At 48.0% G+C, this 18713-nt stretch overlaps 1 protein-coding gene across 3 annotated transcripts in view; it reads left to right on the top strand.

The window, feature by feature from the left end:
• The first annotated feature begins 1165 nt into the window (after positions 1–1165).
• Positions 1166–18713, top strand: part of GAS7 (growth arrest specific 7) — a 76813-nt gene continuing 59265 nt past the window's right edge. For all 3 annotated transcript variants that reach the window (XM_058852110.1, XM_058852111.1, XM_058852109.1), the window contains exon 1: positions 1166–1502. In XM_058852110.1, the coding sequence (XP_058708093.1) occupies positions 1320–1502 (183 nt within the window). In that variant the 5' untranslated portion in view covers positions 1166–1319. The remainder of the gene's footprint in view (positions 1503–18713) is intronic.

The following is an 18713-nucleotide window of genomic DNA, read 5'->3' as shown; positions in this document are numbered from 1 at the left end:
GCAAGGTGTGCACCCAGACAAGCGCTGCAGAGACACATACACCTGAGGATGTGTCACACACGCACTTCATATGGGCTTAGGTGTGTCTCATAATGTCTTTCAGGCATTCAGTGATAATGGATCTCACGCTCTTGGTTGTGTGTAACAAACGTATACACACAGTGGGTGTCCACACATAGAGTGTCCACACAGAGAGCCTCGGAACAGTGCCTGTCACACACAAACACACACACAGAGTCCCTCAGAACAGTGTCTGTCACACACAAACACACACAGAGGGATGTGGGGCACATAGAATCACACAGAACAGTGCCTGTCACACACAAACGCACACACAGAGTCCCTCGGAACACTGCCTGTCACACACAAACACACAGAGGGGGTGTGGAGCAGAGTCCCTCAGAACAGTGTCTGTCACACACACAGAGGGGTGTGGAGCACACACAGTCCCTCAGAACAGTGTCTGTCACACACAAACACACACAGAGGGGTGTGGAGCACACAGAATCTCACAGAACAGTGTCTGTCACACACACACACAGAGTCCCTCGGAACACTGCCTGTCACACACACACAGAGGGGTGTGGAGCACACAGAATCCCACGAACAGTGCCTGTCACACACAGTCACACACACACACGGAGGTGTGGAGCACACAATCCCTCAGAACAGTGTCTGTCACACACACACACAGAGTCCCTCGGAACAGTGCCTGTCACAAACACACACAGAGGGATGTGGAGAACACCGAGTCCCTCAGAACAGTGCCTGTCACACACACACACACACACACACACACACACACACACACAGAGGGGTGTGGAGCACACAGAGTCCCTCAGAGCAGTGTCTGTCACAGACACACACACACACACACACAGTTCCTCGGAACAGTCACACAGTCACACAGCCACACGCGCGGTGCTCCCCGTGCTCTCTCCCACACGCTGTCCCCCCCAGGGTCACTCACACTCGCTCCCTCTCGCTGTCCCGCCGCCACCAGCGCCACACGCACCGCCCGCCCCTCGCACCATCACGGCCTCTCCTGCCGCCGCTTCCTCCCCCTCTCCGCTCTCCCCCTCCTCCCACCACCCCTCCTCCCTCTCTCGCCCTCCTCCCCTCGCCCTGCCCGTCCCGCCTCTCCCGCCCCACCCCGAGCCGGCGGTGCCCGTGGGCGCCCGGCGCCGGGGCTGCTCGGCTGCCGCTGCCCGCGCTGCCCGCGCCAGGCGCCCGCTGGGCCGGGCCGGAGCGGGGCCCCCTCAGCCGAGCGGGGCGGGCGCGGAGCGGCGGCGGCGGCTGCGGGCCGGGTCAAGGGAGGGATGTCGGGGACCCGCTGCCAGGCGCTGTACCCCTTCTCCGGGGAGCGGCACCGGCAGGGGCTGCGCTTCGCGGCGGGTGAGCTGATCACGGTGCTGCAGGTGCCAGACGGCGGCTGGTGGGAAGGGCAGAAGGAAGACGGGCTGCGAGGCTGGTTCCCGGCCAGCTACGTCCAGCTGCTGGAGGTAGGACCGGGACCGGGACGGGGGCCGGGGCCGGGAATGTCCCGCGGGGGCACACGGGACCATCGCGGGGCTGCTGTCGGAACGCCCTCGGCATCGCTGTGCCCCTGCCCCGGGCAGGTGTTCCGGCACCCCGGGCTGAGGCTGCCGGCTGCTGTAAGAATCCACTTGCCCGGCCTCGCTCCGGCAGCCAGAGCGTTTGGTGCTTGTAGCTGTAGCCATGGAGAGGCAGAGCTCAGGTGCGTGACGAGCTGCGGGCTTGCTCCGGACGCTTGGGTTTCACGGTCGCTGAACAGAAGTCAGAGGCTGCGGTGGTGCAGCCCCTGTCCGTCGCTCATGAGGGTCAGATGTTGGGCAAGTTCCACTCCCTCCTCTCTCCCTCACCTGCTTCCACTCCTTCTCATTTCCTTTCACTGAACATGTGGCTTTATGTTGTGGAAGAGGGAATTCAGTATAGAATCATGAAATCACAGAATGGGTTGGGTTGGAAGGGACCTTGAAGATCATCCCGTTACACCCACTCTGCCATGAGCAGGGACACCTTCCACTACATCACATTGATCCAAGTCCCATCCAACCTGGCTTTGGACATTTCCAAGGTTGGAGAAGCCACAGGTTTTCTGAGCATCCTGTGCTAGGGCCTCACCACCCTTGCAAAGGAGAATTTCTTCCTAATGTCTAATCTAAATCTGCCCTTCTTCAGCTTGAAGCCATTCCCCCTTCACTCCATGCCCCTGTCCAAAGTCCCCTCCCTGTATCTGTAGGTACTGGAAGATTGTCTAAGTTCTGCCTGGAGCTGTCTCTTCTCTGCCTGTGTTGCAGCAGTTCTCCAGCCAGCTGCAGACACCTCGCTGCCACACCTGTGGCATGGCTCAGGCAGCCCCAGCAGGGTTAAGGTTGTTTGTGAGACCCAAAGGCCATGGACTTTCTGTCAGGATACGGAGAATTTCTGTCAGCTTCAGTCATTTTCAGGGCCCTGACAGCTGGGGTGACAGTTGGATTCCCACCTCGGGACTGCTTGTGCCTGAATGTGTTTATGGCTTTCTGTCCACGCAAACGAGACACAATGTGAGGGTAAAAAATATGTCCATGAAGACTGCCTTCACAGTCTCTGCATGTGAATTCTGAAACATCTCGTGTACTAAAGCAAGAACTCACCACGATCCCATGAGTCCTCTCCTTGCTGGCTGTGTCCTGTTGTCATTTGGATCTTACACGAGGGCTGTGGACATGGCAGTGGTGTCTGGGAGCATCTCCCTGTGGTGACTGGGCTGAAGCCATTTACAGCACATTTCTTAGGTCAGCCTTTGTTTGTCCTCCAGGTTCTCAAGGGGAATCAGCCAGCTTGCTTTGCTAATGTGTAAGGCCTATGGGCAATACCCATCCCAGGTTTTCCATCCACACTTTCCAGGGAAGCCAGAGAGGCAGGAGGCAGAGCCTTGACCAAAACCTGCCCACCAGCTGCAAGTAGAGCAGTGTTCTGTGAGCAAAGGATTCTGTGCAAAAGGACATTTTGCCCACAGATCTGGCACTGCCTTTTCATTTCTCTTTTCCAAATAAATTAAAAAAATCTATGATGTTTCCATTGACTTCCTGTTTCTTACTATTTTTCCTGGAAAGCCAGGAGAGTAGAAGGAGTTGCCCATGCAGTGCTACAAGAGTGAGGCCACAGACTTTCCTGTGCAACTGACGCACTTGGGATTTCTCTCGCTAGTTTCAGAATGTGGGAGTCCTGCTGTTTGTCAGTTTTGCCACCTACAAGATCATTTATTGAGATGAGTGTTTGTAGTTTCACAAACTGCTAAATGTTTACACACCTAGGAATTTAGGAATTGTTTGAGGAAAAATGTATCATGAGATGTGAAAGACTGCTCAGCAGAGGCAGTGGGTTATTGCTTCCAAATACCATAACTTTGCTTTTCTGTCATCTCCTTCTCAGAAACTCTGATTTCCCCACTTAAGTCTTTAAGAACTTTCCCCGAGCAAGTTCCAGCATGCTCAGATCAGTGCCCACAGCCCCACAAATGTGTCTTTCTGACCCTTGGCTCCTGTACCACTGACAGCTTTGATGGAGACCACTTGTCCACACAGCCTGGCCTCCTTTCTCTTGGGCAAACCTTCAGAAAGAAGGCAAGAAAAATGGCAAGGGCTGAGTGTGTTCACTCTGGCATGTTTTCCTTTTCTCCAGAGATGGTACCTAATAAAGACTATGAGCCAGAATTTAAAAATGCATCAAATGAGAGCTAATTAACCAAATCCATGGGATCACAGGTACTTGGCACACATCACAGTAGGTGTGTGAGAAGGAAGCTCTGTGTGTGTCTGTTTCTCATGGCTCTGTTCAGGTAGCCTTTCCCTTATCTCTAGGTAGCTCATCCCTTGAGTGCAGGTAAGCAGCTTGCTCAGAGACCTGATTGAACTGAAAGACACCACAACAAAAACACTCTCCTCTGTTCTCTGATCCGAGTCCCTGCCCAGCCACATTGACATCGGAGCTGACGTCAGGGAGGTGGTCACAGTGCATGTCCAGATGGGGCCATGGACATCAGTCTCCTTTCTGTACCAGCCAGCCCTTCCATGGGCTTTGGGTGGCCCTGGCCCTGCAGCTCTCAGTGTGGTTCAGTGCTCTGTCCTCAGCTGAACTTGATCACACACTGTTGTTTGAAGAGGAAGATGTTACTGTTTCCCTCTGTCCTGCCCCCATTTCCCTGTGCCCAGTTTCCCCAACAACTACTTGTGCTTTCTCTGGAGCCTGAAGGAGAGCTGGCTGCATTTTCTGTCACGACAGTGACTGAATGTCCCTCATGGCATTGCCTGCCTCCACAGCACACACCCTTTCTTCTCTCAGCAAGGTCCATCGGTGGCTGGGAGCTGCCAGAACGAGGTGGCCTTCTTCTGAAGCCTTTGTGACTTGAAGCCTGCACTGTGTTTAGATAGGAAGGCTGCATTTTCTCATTCACAGGGCTTCACATTTACCAGCCTTGGGATGTCCTCTGACAGCACTGGTTCAAAAGTCTGTGCTGAGTTTTGGTCCTGAGCTGAAAGAGGGAAGTGAGAAAGGTCTGAAGAGCAGCGGAGAAGGGAAGCTCTCCCACCCTTGGCTGGTTGAGCAGCCAGTCTGTGCTGGTTCCTGAGGGATGGAGGAGGAGGAGAAGTGTCTGTTCCTGATGCTGTCGTTGACTTGTGAAGAACCTGCTCTACCAACAGCACCTGGGTCTCCTCACAGGCAGCCAGCCCTGTGCTTTTGCTACATTCTGTGTTCTTTTGCTAGCAAAACTGTGTTTTCAGTTCATTCATCACAGAAGATCAAGGGAAAGACCAAAAATATGGTAAATGCAGGGCAAGAGACACAGAGAGGTAAAGAGATAAAGACATTTTGCATCCTTTTGTTTACGGTTCCTGTGGCTGCATCAAGCCTGGAGTGGAGGGTTAGAGGAGAATGGTGATGGCTGGAGGATCCTGCTCAAAGCAGTGATGGAAACAGTGAGAGCTGGAGGAGGACTGGAGGGGCTCATGGTAGGGACAGGCAGAAATGGCATGTCTCTGTGAGCTCTGGAGAGGATACTGCTGCCAGAGAGCAAAAGTGATAGCACAAACCAAAAAACTATCAAAAGCAGACAGCAAGGGGAGAAAGGGAGGGTATCGGCTTCGTGATGGGGTTCCAGATGGATTCCCTGAGGCTGGGCTGGTTGGGAGCAGTTGAGGAGGCTGCTGTGGTTTTAATCACAGAATCACTGGGTTGGAAAGGACCTTTGGAGATCAGCTAGTCTGGCTTGCCTGGCTATGTCTGTCAGGTTTCTAATGTGTGCAAGGGCGGACACAACAACTGTTCTGGACAATGTATTCCGGTGTTTAGCCACCCTCACGGTTTTTTGTTGTGTCCTTTAAAGGGATTTGTGTCCCTTTGAAGGGATTTTTTGTGCCTATTGCACCTCATCCTTTCACTGGATACCACTGAGAACAGTCTATATGGTTTTTTACTGTCCCCTGCACAGATTTTTATTCACACTGATAACATCCCTTTCAAACCTTCTTGTCTTGATGCTAAACAGTCCCAGTTCTTTCAGCCCTTCTTTGTATGACAGATGCTCCAGTCCCTTAATCATCCTCGTGGCCCATTGCTGGACTCTCTCCAGTGTGTCCTTGTCTTCCTTATGTTGGAAAACCAAGTACAGTTTCTTACACTGCTGTAGATAGTAGGTTAATGGAAAAATGGTCCCTAAGCAGTATTTCCTGAGCATGAGAATCCATGGACACTAGAGGAATCCTGAAGACTTGCTGTCAGATTCATTTGGTTTTGCTTTGGCTGAGCTTGGTCTATGAGCAAGCAGCACCCTTGTGCAAGCTGAAGGGCTTGGGGAAGGAGGATGTTGTTGCTTGGTATCCATATCCTATTGAGTAGATACCATCAGCTTTAACCCTCACTCCTCCTTTGGTGATTAATAGCTATGGCAGCTGTGAGACCTGAAAGTCAGGGATTTTCTGACTTTCCTCCCTCCTGTGTGCTTTATATTTTTGCCTGACCTTTTGGCCATTGAGCAGAGCCCTACAGGTCCCCTCGGTACCAGACTGTTGCAGCCCCAGGTTAAGCAATTGTCCTTCCCAGGCTGGAGCAGGATGTGCAGATGCAGGTGAGGAGGTGGTATATGGTATAGACAGAGCCAGTGGAGTGTGGTGTGTGATACACTGAGGGATTTCTCAACAGCTCATGTTTCTTATCCTGAGGCTGGCTGCCTCCTCATCACAGCTGCATCAGGGAGCTTGGAATGATGATGCGTGTAGAAAGATCTATACAGCTCCAGACATAAGAGCAACCTGGCACAAGGCTCAGGTGCTCCAGTTTGTGACAAACTTTACGGTGCAGGGCAGCAAAGATGTTGAGAAAGTGGGGTAATCTATATTCCAGGAGGTGCTTTGTATGGGACCCTCTGGAGAAACCTCTGTTGCGTCTGCTTTTTCTAGACAAGTGATTTTTGGAGTGTTGGAGAGATGTATCATTCAGTCACATTTGCAAGTGGCTTCTTTGCAAACCTATTTTTGGGCCTTGATTTTTGTATTTGTAGTTAACTAGAAATCACTTATATAAGCAGCAGCAGCAGCAGCAACATATGCAAATTTGCTGGAAATTGTCAGCACTTTTTATAGCTTCAGTCATCCCACAGATGTAAGTCTCTGTATGAAGCACAGCGTGTGCTTCCAGAATGGATGGAGGTGGCTCTGGAATCTGACTGAGCGGGCTGGACTGAGTAGGACTTGGAGCTGCCACTGATCTTATCTGCACTCTCCACAGCTTGATTTACCAGAACTGTGAGGCACTTAGGAGGGAAGGAATGCTTCTCCCTGGTGCAGGCTTCACCTGAAGCTGTCAGACTGATGGTTCAGTTCTCCCGCTGCTGTGTAATACTCAGCGGGTAACTCACCTCACCTAAACCAACCTGGGGCAGCTGGAGATGTGCAAACAGCTGAGCCTGGAGGTTGTTGCACATCCAGCTGCAGGAAGCATGGCATGGCACAGACTGCTTCCTTCGTGATGCCTGGGGAGTCATAGAGACAAAGGATGAAAGGAATACACAGAAATTAAAATGGTTTTTATTTATTTTGTAATAACAAGAGAATGTGTGGAGGATTTCTGTGCTCTCTGCCGTCATGGGGGCTGTATGATGTGTCTGATATATATTAAAAGGGAGGGTGTGTTGGTATCTGTTGCAACAGAGCTTTTCCTGGTGCACAAAAGAGAATAAAGTTGGGTGTGCTCCTGGATGGCTGTGGGTACTTGAGCCCTGAGCTATTTGTACATGGTGTCCTTATCACCTGCATGCAGCAATGGTGCTTTGCTTTCTCACAAGCTTCTTCTACATCCTTGGAGTTGGTTGTCTCGCTCTCTCTTGTTCTGCCACCTCCCCACTCAAAAATCAGCTTAACATAAAATTCATGAAGAGCCACAAGAACTGAGGGGATGTGTGATGATCTCAGGTATAGATGTGATTGCTGAGACTGCTTTTTTCTGAGGATAATCTGTGGAGCAAATAATGCTCCAATCTGTAGTCCTGGGTGCTGGGGAAGGAATCTGCCCTTTAATCTGGTGTGATAAGGCTGTGGGTGCTGAACCCAAAGAGTGGATGCCATCACTGCCAAGCTGGGATTAGTATTCCTATCTCCTGCCCAGGGGTGCTTGTGACACCATCCTGAGTGTTCTGGCCATTCTGCTGCCCCTGGGAGGTGGGGCTGGGGCAGCAGCCACAGCTGAAGTGGGGATGGCATTTCCCCTGGTGTAGAAGGTTGTAAAAGGTTGGTTTTCATTCTCTTGAAGCAGGGATGGATCCCTAATGAAGGCAGAGATTTGCTCGGCTGTAGATGGAACATGGACAGAACTTGGATGTAGATGTGGATGTTGTCTCAGGGAAAAGGAGAAGTTTCCAAAGTTCAGTGCTCACGGGTGCTGAGGCTGGTCTGCTCTGTGTGATTCAACAGCAAACTGTTGTCCAAAGTGAGGTGTTCATGAGAGGACTGACAATGAGAATCCTGTGGTATTGCCTTGAAGTTTAGTTTCACACGGTCTTTTTTCTCTCTCTGACTTTTTGTAACTGTATTTTTTAGAGTTGAAACTTGTGATCATCTGACCACTGATATTTCTGGCAAATGTGAATGAAATCAAATATAAAAGAGTGAGGAAATTATGTTTTGCTGCCAGAAAATCACTCTTTAATCAAGGTTCTGATGGAATTTAAAGCCCCAGGAGAATATGAAGGGGATGTGATGCTGCAGTTCACAATCCCTGTTATCCATCTAGCGATAATTGTCTCGCGCTTGAAGTTACAGATAAAATATAAAAACTGAAGAGTACCATAAATAGCCAAGAATTGTGAAGGGAAGGGTCTTACAGATGGTTGTGGCATTTTTTGTGAGCTCTTCTGTCCCCTGCACAAGTTGGGGTGTTGCAGGAGCTGGGCTCATGGGTGCTGCTTCTGGAGCAGGTGAGAACAGTCACACTGTTGACCTTAGAAAAATTGCATGGGACAGAATTTCTAAAGATATTTCTCCTTTACCCTTAGCTAAAAGATGAAAAAGTGCCATGGAAGGCTTAAACTGCACTACCTCTGCCTGTGGATTACAAAAAGAGTCTAAAAACAGTCTCCCTGCAGACATCTGTCTTCTAGATGTGCAAGATCAAATGAGTTGCTGTGCACCTGCAATTTAAGGGTGGATATAGAGCAACCATGAAAAATGTGGATCATTTAAAGACTCACTTGAAGATTGCTTAGTTCCCTAAAGAATTTCCGGCTCGTTCTGTGCTCTGAATGGGGCACATGTCCTGTAGGAAAATACAAGAGTGGTTTCTGCACCAGTAAACATGGGGAACTCAAGTCTCACTTTCCAGCCTGGGTGCAAAATGCACCTTCAGTGCCTCGAGTGTTGTGCCACAAACACCGGTGCTGAATGAACCACACAACACTTTATACTGAATGTAGTTTAAAAACATACAATAGGAATAATGAGAAGATGCCAAATACTTATTTTCTAAACACAAATCTTTACTTTGGTGTCCAAAATGGAAAACTTGTCTCTGTAATCAAGACTGGAAAATTCTGGCAGCTTTGATGTGATTTGTTTTTTTCTACTTATTTCACTTTCACTTGTGGGATAATAAATGACCAGGTAAAATTAACTGGTCATTTAACTAAGCAGATTAAACCTGTTTTATGCTCCATGATTCCTTATCTTCCATGGTTGCTTATGCCCATGAAGCACATTATTGTCAGTAATGTGCCCCAATGCTCATTATCAGAATCTGAAGTGTCTGAGTGTGTTCTCAGGACTTGGTTTTGTTATTTTGCTGGCTGCTGACACCAAGTGCTGTCCCAAAGACAGAACATTGTCTGTTTTGGAGAACCCCACAATAACAGCAGCAGGTAGTATCTCTCTTTGAAAATATTTGGGTCTGTTACAGTTGTTTTCATTGTGGCCACACTGCAACTCAGGGCAGCAGGAGTTTCTCACTTTGCAGGTGTTCATCCTGTTCCCCCTATCGAGCAAAGGGAGCCAGCCACTACTAACTTATGTCCTGGAGTGTTTGACATAAGGCACTGATATTTCTGTCTCTGATTCCTCACACTCCCAGGGAGCACTCATTCTGGGCAGCTTTCTCAGCATCCAGCACTCTCGGACTATGCCTTGTTCCCTGTGCAAGGCAGGTTTGCTGGAGCCTCCCAAAAGCTGGGGCTGGGTTTCAGTGGCTGCTCCCTGTGTGCTCCTTTCCAGGAACCTGCACAACTCCTCTTCTGTGGGCAGGACAGAGGACCTGGGCAAACCTGAAAGCAGCAAAATGGAATTGGTGGTCCCCATGCTGTGCTTTGCACAATGTCATCAGTTCATGTAATTTCAAAATGTCATTTGCCATATTTAATTACCTATCACTCCCTTTTATTGTATGAACCCTTGAGTGTGCAGAACAGTGTGAAGCCAGGGCCAACAGCTTGCTCAGCCACTGTTTTTCAACTTTGTGCTTCAACTACTGTTTGTCTTGAAAATTTTAAGTATTTTAGAGTAATTGGAATTTTTTATGTCACAGCACTGTGTAAAACATTACCTGTTGAGAGGAGCTGCCGTGCAGGGCTGGTATGTGGCAGGGCTGTTGAGATGTTTGCCCTGTACCTGCAGAGCAGGTGAGCAGCCTGAATCTCTGTAGCACAGGGTTAGGCATGGGAGAGCCCCTTGCATACCTGCCATAGCTGCAGAAGTGCACTTGTGATTGAGAGGGAGAGCAGGCTGTACATTTTCCTGGCATACAAACTCCCTGACAGCACCATCCCTGCCCTGGTGCCTTCTCTGTACCTGCTGTGGTGACTGCCCTGGGGAGCAATCCTTTTACAGACATATGGAACAGCAGAGAAAGCTTTTTGCTTGTACTAGTAATCCAGTTTTCCACATCATGCTATCAAAATAGCTTTTGTACTAGCCTAGTACATCTGTGGTTTGCTTTTTTGCTGGCACATTCCAGAAAGGGGTGCCATGGGTTACTCAGGAGCTGCCACTCTGCATTTTGTAGAGTATATCTGGCAGCGGAACAGGCCAGCGTCTTTTAACATCCACTTTTGTCAGCATTTGTGAGCAGTCCCCTCAGTACTCAGTCATCAGCATGAGGCACTTCAGGATTAATTTAGGCTGACTGACAGATTACTTTGGTCACTAATCTTTCAGCTCCTCAACAGGTGCAGATGCAAAGGTTGAAAAACTTTCTTTGACATTGTTTGAGACCTGTCTGGCATTTTTCCTACATTTGTGGTTGGTAAGAGTAGACTGTGCAGACTGTTCTTGAGCCACAGATATTCCCACTGTGATGCTGGCAGCAAAAGCATCGTGGTCTTCCAGTGTTTGTTTGAGCACTGAGTTTGTTTACTGCACAGATCTCTCAGGGCTTTCCCAGCTCTGTGGCACTTGGAATGGCCTCTGCTGCTGCAGTCTCCAGGAACAAAATCTTTCCAATTTTAACTCCTTTTCCGGCCATCACCTCATGTGCCCATGTCCATCAGTTCTTTGCCTCTCTTTGTGCTGTGGAAAAACTCATCAATAACAGGTAATTAGAAGTAATAAGTCTTGGGAAGATCTGGGGTTTTGTATTGTAAAATGGATCAGACCAAGGTCCATAAGGAAGGTGTGTGATGTTCTATGGAATGCTCCAATGGAATATTCTGTGATCTTCAGCAAAGAAGGGACACAGCAGATTTGAAAGCTGCAGAGGATCTGCCCTGCCCAGCATTGCCAAAGCAGGGGCAAGCTGCAAGACTCTAGCCCATCACAGAGAGAAAGCAGGAGCTCCTCTGGGCTGGAAATGAAGTCTGGAATAACCAGGCTGTCCCAGAAGTACTGAATTTTCATCTTTGAAATGCCCTCTCACTCTCAGCAAGTGCAGCAGTGGGTAAAAGGGAGAAAGGTGTGAGAGTGGGGAGGGAGCAGAGGCACAGAATTAGAGGTCTCAAGTCATTCATTTGATCTTCCCAAACTTGCCCCTATGTTTTACTTGGAATCATGATAAAAACTTCCTTGAAATCTGCTAGCTCAGAGTTAAATGTCATTGTTTACTGCACCTGCAGTGCCCTTCCTGGTGGTTCAGCACTTGTGGCTTGTGGCTCCTGTTCTCCCTCTCACAGCCCTTGTGCCAGGGACAGGCCAAGCAGCTCTGATACTGCTTGAGAAAAATTCAGCAGTGGAATGGGGAGCATGGGAGGGGTTAATGTGAAGCAGCTCCCTGGGCTGCTAAAAGACCAGCTTTTGTGGAAGTCTGAGGGAAGGAACAAAGATCTTTGAGCTTGACATTGTTTGAGACATGAAAAGTACAACAGGAATTCTGTTATTACCTCCATATGTAATACTTTGCATTTATTCCTAGTGTGTTTTGTTTCCTGTGTTGTTGCCTGTTCTTTGAAGACATACCAAAGCTCATGTAAACAATCATGTATAACCTGAACATATTTACAACACATTTCTCACTTTCCTGAATTGTCTGAGTGACTGGCATCGTCACTCCTCAGACCTTTGATTTGAGGAAGACTCTTTTTGCTTCTGCTCTTTGCCTTCTGATTTATCTGTTTCTTATTTTGTACAGTAGTTTTTTCACTCCTTGTCTGCTTCTTTTCATAGAAAGGAGTTTATTCTTTCACAAGCATACCTGTGATAGTTGGTCTAACAGCAGATACCAGCACTCCCAAGAGTACCACCATGGCTACAACATTGCTATTGAATTTTTTCTGTCATTCTGCTTAGTTTGACTGTGGTCATCTATAAGCACTTTGAGAACATTCTTTTAAATTGTCTGCCTGGATCTGCTTTGTCTTCCTGATCCTTTCTAATTCACTTATTTAGCCCTTTGTTCATGTTTCCAAAATGAAACCCTGCAGTTGCCGTGTGTTGAAATGCTCCTCCTTGAGCCATTGCCACAAAACCACAAAGCAAGACCTACAGTGACAAGCTAGTGCAGTACAGGAGCAGTTCCACTTGCTGCAGAAGTGAAATTTGGTTATAGAAGAGGCAGAGCTGGCAAGCTTGTGGTACTGGGGTAGATGGAATAATTAGTACAGAGGAGTTTGGAGAAGAAAAATGGAGATGAGGAGTGACAGAGTTTGCAAGGGTTGACAGAGAATGAAGAATTAACAGAGTTTGGATTTGATACAGATATGGCAAAGTGCCATGTAGAAATTGCACAGAAGAGGAATTGTATTTCCAAGGGGTGAGCAAACGCTTAACTCAGAAAGGAACAGACAGAAACTGATTTGATAGATGTAGTTTGTTTTGTAGTCCTGAAGAACTGTGTGCAGAATTCAGTTAAAAAATGCTGCTGAAGGCTGTGTGTGCAGCACAGAGCTGAGCAGTTCCAGCCCTGCCCATGTAATGAGCTGCCTGAGCAGCAGATTAGCTTCTACTGTGCCAGCTGCTGTATAATAGGACTAATTCATTACCCAAGGCCAAGTAATCACTCTCAATAGCAAGATTTAGAAGAGAGCCTATGACTTGTCTCATTGCACTGCAGACTGCTGATGATCACCACGATAACTGAGACCAAATGAAGACTGGGAATAACCTCAGTCTGTTAGGGAATGAAGAACGGAACTTCAGGTATTTTCAAAAAGGAATCATGTTTAAATCTTCTTTTGGAAAATAATTTTGCAACGAACCTGAGTCAGTGAACCCCTGTGCACAGTTCCTCTGAGCATTGCCCCAGGGTTTGAGGACTCCCTCAGTCCAGCTCCCTCCTCTGCTCTTCACCAGATTTACTAAGGCTGAATATGAATCTTTGGTGGGGGACAAAGCTTTCCCTCAGTGCTTGCCAGAAACATAATCATGGGCCAGAAACATAATTCATCTCTGTGATGGGACCATGGCAAATTCTGCTGTGCAGCTTGCTGGCAGTGCTGGGGAGGAGATTCTGGTGGTGCAAATCACTGTTCCCAGCGTGTTGTGATCCCTGTGGCCATGAGCAGGGCATCTTCCAGCATGCCCCTGATGCCCTCCTCGGGAATGTTGTCACTTTGGGCGTGGGACTGCCACATCTCAGGGGTGGGACTGCTGGAGTAGGAGAGCAGGTCTGCTGGAGCCCCACATGGAAGACAGGGAACCCACAGATGGAGACCACAAGTAGCACATGAAAGGGGAAAGGAGCTGAGAACTGCTGAATGCTTCAACTCTGGCTGCATTTTTTACTCAGGTCAGAGAACTTGATCACCACCCAGTGATGCTCAGCAAGGTCTTTATATCACAGTCTTAGAAGCTTGCACACAGTGATTTTGGTGACACATGGAATGAAACTGGCTACACTGAGCAAAGCAGCTTTTTGCTGGGCAAGATGTGAATCTCTGGAAATGCCTCTTTTATGATTCTAGAATCAGAAATACATGAGCAGGAATGGCTGTAGTCCCTTTGTTAGCACTGGTTAGTGCTCTGTGTAAGTGTCCCTGATGTATGTATGCAGTGGTGTTAGAGCTGCAGGGCTGAACCTCCTCCTCCCTTCTGCTGCTTCCTGCAGTGCCCTGGCTGGGGTCAGAGCTGTGTCCTGGCAGCCTGTGAAGAGCCCCTCAGAAGCTACAGCCTATTTCCAGCCCAGAGTCAGGCCCTGGAATGAACAAATCCCAACATTCACTTTGGTGGTAGGGAATTTGCTTTTGCTTTCAGTGCTGGAGGATCCAATGTTTGCTTGTGGTTAGAGGAAAGTGAGTTTGAAAACCTTTTACTCCTTCCCCATGGCAGAAGTGTTCTGGGGAGGTTGATGTGACTTGCACAGGCCTTCCCCTCCCTGTGCTGAGGTGGGATGTTTGCTCCTCACCACCAAGAAAGAGCCTCATACAGTCTTTACTTGCAGATAGCAATGATTGTGGCTACTGAGCTTTGTGTACTGAGCTCTGTGTGAGGGAGGTCTTGGGGCTGTTCCTTTCAGCATCTCTGGGTGGTACCTGCTTGGGGTGCACACCTGTAACCCCCACAGAAATCTGAATTAGCACCATCAGGCAGATGCCACAAAGGGTTCTGCCTGCCAGGACTGGCACCACTCTGTTTTGAGGTCATGGTTTGTCATTGTCTCTCTCTTTGGGTGACACACAGCTCAAAGGGCAGATGCCCACCAGCTTCGTACGGTTTGAAATGCAGTGCAGCTAAAATCCTTCAAAATGCTTCTTCCTTGTACTTACTGCTTTTAATAAATAAGGTTACAGCTTGGCTTTTGCTAGCCTGTACACCTAAGATGTCTCATTCTGCTCTGTGGAGAGCAACAATTGTCCCTCTTTATCACATAATGTGTAACTACCTCAGTTGCCTTACCAGAATGTTCCTAAGGAGTACAATTGATTTACTGTTCATCACAATGTAGGACACAATTTTTCCCTCTCTTGTAAACGTTTTCTTTTATTTATGATGTTGCCTTCCTTGACAACTTCAACGTTTTCTTCTCAAGGCGAGAAATTTATTTATAACCAAATAAAATATATGCATTTATAAATTTATAAATTCTTTACTGTTGTTCATTTTCCCCTCTCTCTGCTAGGCTGCAGCTCCAGCAGTAGTAAAGCAATGTCTTCAGCTGAAGGAGTTAAATATACCACCCCAGAAAAGTGCAGGCCAGATCTGAAAGCTATTCTTGTAACAGTAATTTTGATCTCAGCCCTGTTTCCTGTCTAAAGACTTTTCTCTTTCAGTGGAGATCATGAAATGTTACATATATTATTTTTTCTCAGAGCATGCTGAGAAAATATCTTTCAGCTCCAGAGGTTCCCTCTCTCAGGAGCCCAGCCTTAGGAACAACAACCACACGTTTCAGTGTACTTTCACTTCTCTATATTGTTAAACAATATTATTCTTAAGAAAATAATACACTGAAGTGTGCTGCCATTGTGTAGCAGAGTGTGATTAATTAAGCACTGGATTCAATATGTTTAAGCGTACAAGACAACTACTAGAGTGAGGTCAAAACCAAGATAACCTCTCAGATTTCCCTCAAATAAAACAGGTTTTATTTTTCTTCACACGGTGAGATCCTGCAGCTGTGCAAAATTCACCAAAAAATTCCTCCTGTAATCCCACCAACTTTTTCCCCTTAATCCAGTCAATTACAGGAACTTGGAGTGAGCAGCACAGAGCTGCTGCAGCAAGAGCAGCACTGCACTGCTGACCCCTCTGAAGTGCCAGTGAGGCTGGGGGAGGCAGGCACTGCTGTGGGGGGGCTGCACAGGAGGGCAGTGTGTGTCCAGAAGCCACAGGCACAGCCATCCTGCACATCCCAGGCTGTTGGAAAGCTCTGACTGTTCCAATTCAGCAGCAGGCACAGAAATATTTAGAGTTGTGTGAAGGATGTTTGGGCTGTGCAGGTGAAGACAGGGCAACACTGGACACCTGAGCTGTTCTGGGCTCCCCTGAAACCCTCTGGTGCCTCCTTAACCCCATCTGCACTCAGCAGAAGCCCTCTTGAACCTCCCTGCTGCACTGGTCCAGCTCTCAGCGCTGGTGTTTTTCTGGGGTACCTTCTGTGTGCTGTGAGCTCACGAGGCCACCAAGCAGCAGAACCTGTTCAGAGTGGGCATTGGGAGAGAACAGAGGGGCCAGACCCTGTTGTCAGCCACCTCAGTGCCCTGTTCCCCTGTGGCTGCAGCAGCCTGGTCTCCAGGAGTGCTGAATGTGTCCCGTGCTTCTCTGGATGGGGCTGGAGCAGTTTGAGCACACAGCTGGGAAGGTGTTAGAGATGGCACCAGAGCCAGACCTCAGCTGGGTCACTGCCATGTGGGTGTGCTACTCAAGCAGGTTATCTCCACCTCCTGACAGAGCTGTCCAGCCCTTCTGCTCAGATGATGCAAGAGATGCTGATTTCTCCAGAGGGGATGAGTGTTGGTTTACACCTGGCAGGAGCTGCCCAGAGCTCACCAGTAGAAAACTTCTGGATGCCAGGAGGGCTCCTCCTGGCAGCCTCCATGCCCAGTGGGAGCTGTGTGTGTTTGGTGTCCACTGGCTCATTTCTAGCCTCCAGGAGAGGAGGATTAACCAACCTCCTGTGCCAGGTGAGCAGCTCAAGGGCAGAAACTGATAGATATGGCTGCAGTTTCTTCTCTGCATGAAGTGAAGCACCACATACTTCCTCAGGGTACTGATGTGCTGTGCTGTGACCATCCTGCTGCCCCAGGGCACCATCAGAAGTGCCAGTACAGGGTGTCCAGGGAGATGGCAGGTTTCTCATAAGCTTTGAGGATTCTTTGTGCTGTGGTGTTCCGGTGTGGACAGGTGAGAAGCCTTGGGGCAGGAACTTCTCAGTCATGCAGACAGTGAAGAACAAGTTCATCCTTATTTCAAAACCACAAAACACTTTGATTTCTTTACAGCCAACTGAGGGAGAGAAACTCCTGAGGTCAGTCTCTCACAGTGCTTTTTCAGATGTTCAGGCTGTCTTTTTCTCCCTGGTGATCAGAGCTGTGAGCACCTGCTTAGCTGAGGTCTGCAGTCCTGAGGCAAGAGGATGGAGCAGCTCTGCCTGTGGAAATGCTCAAAGAGGCTGTATGGCAATCCCCACAAGGACCCGCACTAAGATGTAGTTTTTGTGTCTTGCCAAGCTGTTCTTCCCTTGCTAAGTCAGAGAGCAGGAGCCTGAGGGTGTTGTTATCAATCTGGAGTTTGAATTCAGCATCTGTTCTGCATCGTCCTGCTTCTTTCCCGGGCACGAGGCCAAGGTTTGGTGTCCAGGAGGTGGGACCCGCCTGTGAATGCAGGGCTGTGCTCAACCTCCCCACTCCCTCCTCCACAAACAAAGCTGCTGTGGCAGAGCAGGAAGGTGCAAATACCATTTTTACAGCCCAGAAAGCAGCTCTTGAGTTTGAATTAAATTTTCCCAGAACTGTTTTTTCCCCCACCTTGCATCTGTCTGAGGCCAGCACAAGTGTTCAGGCAGCTGGGTGCAGAACTGGAGGTATCACAGAGAGCTTCCCCAGGACTTCCCTGGAAATCTCAGAAGGGAAGTAGCACAGTGAGGTGCCCTGAGCAGGACAAGCTCCTGACATAAAGGACCCTGTAGGAGCTTGGTGCTCTGGGTAATATCAACAGAGTGTTTCCATGACTCCTGGATTACCTGGGCCAAAAGCTGTGCTGCAATACTTGTTTTTTCCTGCTCTTCACAGGGTAGCAGCTTGTGATCTGGAAATTTATGACCATTTATTTTTAAGTCTAGATTAAAAATTGAATTCTACCTTTTTCACAAAAGCATATGACTTTAAAACCCCATGGGCTTAAAAATCCCATCTAAAGTTGTGGAATATAATCGGCAGACTCAACAGAACTTTCTTGTTTTCCCTAGGCGTAATATTTTTTTTTTTTTTTGCAGTTGCAGGCTTCAAAACACCTCAGCTACAAATACTACCATAATTCACATGCAAAAGCTTGCAGAGGTTCATGTGGAGAGGGTTTATAGGCTAGGAGTGATTTATTTATGCCTCTCTGAGGTGATGATGTCCAGGTGGCACAGGGTGGGCAGACAGCACCTTCCCTGTGATAGTGTTATTAAAGGTTTTATTTCATTTCATTTCAGAAAGATTGTATCATACTCCCTCCCAATTCTTAACTTCCAGCTCCAAGTGTTGATCTTTCCTAAGTAGCATTTTCCTCTTAGATTATGAGATTATTTCTATTAGATTTTATTTTCTTTCTAATACATGATGTCATACTTTAAATAATATTTCTATTTTCGTATCAAATGTGTCCATTCCAAGCCATCTCCCAGTGGAGTTTCAGCATGGTGTAATCTTTGGAAACAGCTGCTGAGGACACGTATCTGTACCTCATACTCGAGTCACAGGCTCACTCCTTTGCTTCAGAAAGGCTGAATAATACCTACATCATTTCTTATAAATAGTTATTTGATATTTCCTTAAAGAAGTTCAACTTTTACTGTGGCTTCAATACCACCTCCATCCTGAACCTTCCCTTGTACAAGTTAAATTCATTTTTCTCCCTCCTGTGCGGGATGGGAGAATGAACCACCCTTTTTTCTTTTCCGCAGATAGATGGCATATCCAAGACACTCCCATTTCATTCATTATTTCTGGCTGCATTAAACTACTTTCTTCTCTTTCAGTTCAGGTCATTTTTTTATAGATCTTTGGTTCTTACTTTCTTTTGGACCAGATTTTCCATGGATTCTCAGAGAAGATTAGCAAATGCTCTGAGATTTATGAGCCAGTTCTTCAAAATTCTATC

This window comes from Poecile atricapillus, chromosome 17 (genome assembly GCF_030490865.1).
Source record: "Poecile atricapillus isolate bPoeAtr1 chromosome 17, bPoeAtr1.hap1, whole genome shotgun sequence".
NCBI lineage: Eukaryota > Metazoa > Chordata > Aves > Passeriformes > Paridae > Poecile > Poecile atricapillus.
The sequence above is the reverse complement of the archived record's forward strand: the minus strand, read 5'-3'. Positions and strand labels throughout refer to the sequence as shown.